This window comes from Penaeus chinensis, chromosome 4 (assembly GCF_019202785.1).
Source record: "Penaeus chinensis breed Huanghai No. 1 chromosome 4, ASM1920278v2, whole genome shotgun sequence".
NCBI classification, from domain to species: Eukaryota; Metazoa; Arthropoda; class Malacostraca; order Decapoda; family Penaeidae; genus Penaeus; species Penaeus chinensis.
This window is the reverse complement of record NC_061822.1, coordinates 40,952,025-40,957,024: the sequence shown is the minus strand read 5'-3', so window position 1 is coordinate 40,957,024 and position 5,000 is coordinate 40,952,025. Positions and strand designations below refer to the sequence as shown.

The window sequence follows — 5,000 nt, the reverse complement described above, 5'->3', positions numbered from 1 at the left end:
TCTCTCTCTCTCTCTCTCTCTCTCTCTCTCTCTCTCTCTCCCTCTCCCTCTCTCTCTCTCTCTCTCTCTCTCTCTCTCTCTCTCTCTCTCTCTTTAATAAAGACATTGTATGCTGCGTCACACTTGACATAAATTTCAGTGTCGCATAAATATCCAAATAACACATATCAAACGTATTTAATGCCAGATTTGTTTATACGCGTGACACATCTGCAGTCACGAAAGACTTCGTCTGTTTATATGAGACATGAGAATTTCTTACCGCGACAGATAAAACCACACATACCACACACACACACCACACGCGCGCGCGTTTATGAATATATATATATATATATATATATATACATATATATATATATATACATATATATATGTAGTATCGTTTCCTCCTTGCCTCGCTCATTGCCTGTGAATCGCTCTTCCTTTCCTCTCAGGACAAGCAGCAACAGGAGCAGGTGATTGAGAGGCTTCTGACACTATTAGAAAAGATGAATGAAAATATAGGTGGATCGTCAGCAATGAATTCAAACAGCATGCGAAATATGTCTCTAGTTATGAACTTTCCTGAGGTAAGGCTTAAAATTATGGTTGAGATATATATTCTTATGTATTCTTTATCTATCATATTGTGAATGCTCTGGTTTCTTCCTTATAAATGTATGTTTTTTTCTCAAAAATGAAAGTCCTTTATTTTAAGAAAATGTTTTCTTTCTGATAACCAAGTTATTTGCAATGTTATAATCATTTTATTAATACTTTTTACTCGCATAGTAAATCAAAGTACTGTTATTGCCGATTTTTTTTTTTTAATTTGTTTCCTTTACATTTAATTTCATCTTTATCATCAATAAGCAATATCACAATCGTGGTCAGTGGCTCCCGATATGGCTATCATTGTTGCCATGGATGCAGTCACCAAAACCATTCCTGCTGCCTTTGTTATTATGAATGGTAATTCCAGAAATCACAGTCTGATTCCCATCACAGAATTCGCAGGACTGCAGTGCAATCGTCCAGTCTCTCTATTGGACTCTTCGAAACGCCATGAACCATTCTCAAAGGAGTGCCGTGGGAGGGGATCCCGGAATGCCTCTGTTGCAGGTGGGAAGGCTTTCGCGTTCGATCTCGCTCTCTCTCTCTCTCTCTCTCTCTCTCTCTCTCTCTCTCTCTCTCTCTCTCTTTCTGTCTATCTCTATGTCTCACTCTATGTCTCACCCTCTCTCTCTCTCTCACTCTCTCTCTGTCTGTCTCTGTCTCTCTCTCTCTCTCTCTCTCTCTCTCTCTCTCTCTCTCTCTCTCTCTCTCTCTCTCTCTCTCTCTCTCTCTCTCTCTCTCACCCCCCCTCTTTCTCTCTCTCTCACCCCCCCCCCTCTCTCTATATATCTCTCTTTCTCTACATATATATACAACTAAAAATAACTACATATATATATAACTAAAGCATGCTTTTGACTCCGTGTCTCTTATTACTACGATTATGTACGCTCCGACCGATATTAGCAAACTCGATGAGAAAGAGGCGTTCTACGCCAAACTCATATATTTGGCAGACAAATATCCCCGGCGAGACATTCGCATTGTTCTGGGCGACTAGAGAAGACTACGAGATGTTTTTCGGTCTTCTTGACTCGGGAGATGATCCCAGCAGCGAGAACAGCCTCCTTCTCCGGGACTTTGCTAGGTCCAAGAATTTAAAGATTTCTGGCTCCTGGTATCAGCACCCAAATCCGCATCGCTGGACATGGTATCGCGATACGAGTATTGTGGCCAAGGAGATCGAACACATCTTTCTCAGCACTCACCGGAGGATCCCCCGGAACTGCAGGGATTACCGGAGTGCCGAGTTCTGTGGCACTGACTATAGACCGGTTGTGGTTACCCTTTGGGTCTACTTCAAAACTCCCCATCTCTCCAGTGGCCACTCCAGGGTTTCACTTGAACAGATTGAGGGAGGAGTGTGCCCGTAAGTTTGCCACAGCAGTCTCTGATCGGTTGACAGAACTCGTTTTTAAGTGTGATACAGTCCATTGGTGAACGCCCGAGGCCAAGGCAGAATTCCATATCACTAGAGACACTGGATGCCAGATTTGTTGTCGAGTGACTCAACTAAATGCTATTCAGGATTTCGCTGTATCTTAGCGTGCAGGGTTTTGACATTGCTGAGAAGGGACAAAGAACAGTCACATCAGAAATCTTGCTGAGAAGGTTGAAGGCCATTTCTTAATAAATGACCTTCGCCCTGCTTACCAAGCTCTGAGAAAACTCTAAACGTTGGTCCGAGCACCTGTACCAAGTAGACCCTCTAGCAGTTAGTCTGTATACAAGTGGTGTCACAAAACCTGTGCTGGGCCCACCAAATAGTAAGGAACCTCATACTGCAACTGAGATTGTGGAGGCGATATCTAAGCTAAAGGGTGGAAAAGCTGCAGGTATATGTGATATCCCTGCTGAATTGCTAAAGGCTTGGGGTGAACCTATGTCACGGGGCTTGCTTACAGTCTTGACTGCCATCTGGCAGTCTGGTTCCATTCACCCTGACCTGTTAAGGGATGTGGTCATCTCTCTCTAAGGGAAAAGGGGATTGATGGGACTGTGGCAACTACCATGGCATCACACTACTCTGTATACCCAGCAAAGTTGACTCGATGTATTGTGAATCGCTATAGGAGATCCTGAGACTTAGGGGAATTCTGACACAGATTATTGGTCTAACAACAAACCTATATACTGGTACGGAAAGTGCTGTAAAGTGTGATGGGGCCCTGTCAAGCTTCTTCTCTGTTAACTCAGGGGTAAGACAAGGCTGTGTCCTTGCACCAACATTTTTCAACATGTGTATGGAATGGATAATGGGCAGAGCTATTATCTAAAGTCACAGTGGGGCAACACAGGGCATTGTCAAGGTTACGTTGCTATCCTGCCTGAGTCTCTGGAATCACTGGTGTCAGCTCTTGATGCATTTATTAATGAGGCGAAACCTTTGGGCCTAGAGGTCACCGGGACCAAGACGAAGATGCAAGATTTTGGCGGCCTGTTAGGGGAACCTGTTCTGTTATTACATGATTGCAGTGAGGACGCTGAAGTCACTGAGAGCTTGACATACCTGAGCCATGAACTCAGTCAACAAGAATATTTTGGAGATGTCGTACCTATGCAGAAGGACCAAGCTACGTGTCTTCAAGGCCTTGATGCTTCCAGTTTTGCTGCATGGAAGGGAAACCTGGACGCTATGTAGTGCTTTCGAATCTCGTCTTGATGCCTTTTGTAACAAGTCCCTACACCGGATCATGGGGGTACAGCTGACAGGACCATGTGTCCAACCGACGGCTACACCATGAGACTGGCATGGGACCTGATATTTACATAATTTGGGACCGCCAACCCAGGTTATACCCATCAGGTTGTCTCTTTGCGAACAATCCTGGGTGAAAACCTAGGAGGTCATGGCTTGGGCAGCTCGGCCAGATCTGTCGCGAAGAGCTAGGGATGGGGCGAGCACCTGCCTGAAGGCTCGCCATGAGGGACCCCTGTGGCTAAGAGGTCAAGGTTGAATGATGATGATTGATAACGAAAAATTAGTAAATGAGTAAATAAAATGAAATAGATAAACAGAAATAAAATATCCTGCATTCTGTAAAATAAATAAATAAGTAAATAAATTAATGAAATAATAAACATAACAATAAATCTACTACACAGTCCAGTGACCGTGAAATTAAAGATAATAGGTTATTTACATATTCCTCTGTTTATATGCCTTCCCCCCAGCTGCCTAATGGTGAAGACATGACACGCTCGGATTCGTTTGTTCAGGATTCGTCCCGCAGTTTCGAACAGGTGAGTCTGAAACAAGTTTGGTGTGTATATATATTAATGATGATCGCAACTTTGATTAAAGTTTTGACTTTAACTTTCTCTCTCTCTCTCTTTCTCTTTCTCTTTATCTCTCTCTCTCTCTCTCTCTCTCTCTCTCTCTCTCTCTCTCTCTCTCTCTCTCTCTCTCTCTCTCTCTCTCTGATCAGAATAACAATAATAATGATAATGATGATATCAATAACGATAGTATTAATAATGATTATAATAATAATGATGATAATGGTGATGATGATGACGATAATAATAATAATGATGGTGATAATAATTATTATTATTATAATTGTTATTATTATAATAATAATAATTATTATTATTATTATTGTTATTATAATGGTGATAATGATGATATTGGTAATGATGATAATAAAGATGATAATGATGATAATAATGTTAATAATAGCAATGATCTTAACGATGATAACAATGATGACTGTAATCACGATGATGATGATGATGATGATGATAATGATGATAATAATGATAATATTAACGCTAACTATAATAACAATAATTATAAGAAGAACAACACCAATTATACTAATGAGAGCCATAATGATAAAAATAATAAGTGATAATGATAATAATAAGAATACTGATAATAATAAAAGTAATGATAATAATAATAATAATAATAATGAAATGATAATATTAATAATAATGATAAAAATAACAGTGAAATTGATAATATAATAATAATAATGATAACAATGATAATCATAATCATAATAATAATAATGATAATAACAATAATAATAATAATGATAATAATAATAATCATTATTATTATCATCATAACAATACTACTAATAATAATGATGATAATGATAATAATAATAATAATAATAATAATGATAATGATAGCAATGGTAAAAATAATGATAATAATAATGATAATAGCGATAACGAAAATGATTGTAATGATAATAATCACAATGTTACCGACGACGATAATATTGATAGAAATATTGATAATAATGAAACTAGAAATAATACTATAAATATTGATTTTCATAACGATTATAATGATAATAGTAATGATAATGATAATAATAATATAAATGATGATAATAATCGTTATGACAACTACAATGATAATACAAACAAGGAGATATAATTAGTAT

The 5,000-nt window shown here is 38.4% G+C and overlaps 1 protein-coding gene across 3 annotated transcripts in view; it reads left to right on the top strand.

Moving 5' to 3' along the window:
- The window catches only part of LOC125025018, a 14,646-nt gene that overhangs the window by 4,401 nt on the left and 5,245 nt on the right, over positions 1–5,000 (top strand). For all 3 annotated transcript variants that reach the window (XM_047612858.1, XM_047612857.1, XM_047612859.1), the window contains 3 exons: positions 438–572; positions 991–1,104; positions 3,772–3,840. In XM_047612858.1, coding sequence (XP_047468814.1) covers positions 438–572; positions 991–1,104; positions 3,772–3,840 — 318 coding nt within the window. The remainder of the gene's footprint in view (positions 1–437; positions 573–990; positions 1,105–3,771; positions 3,841–5,000) is intronic.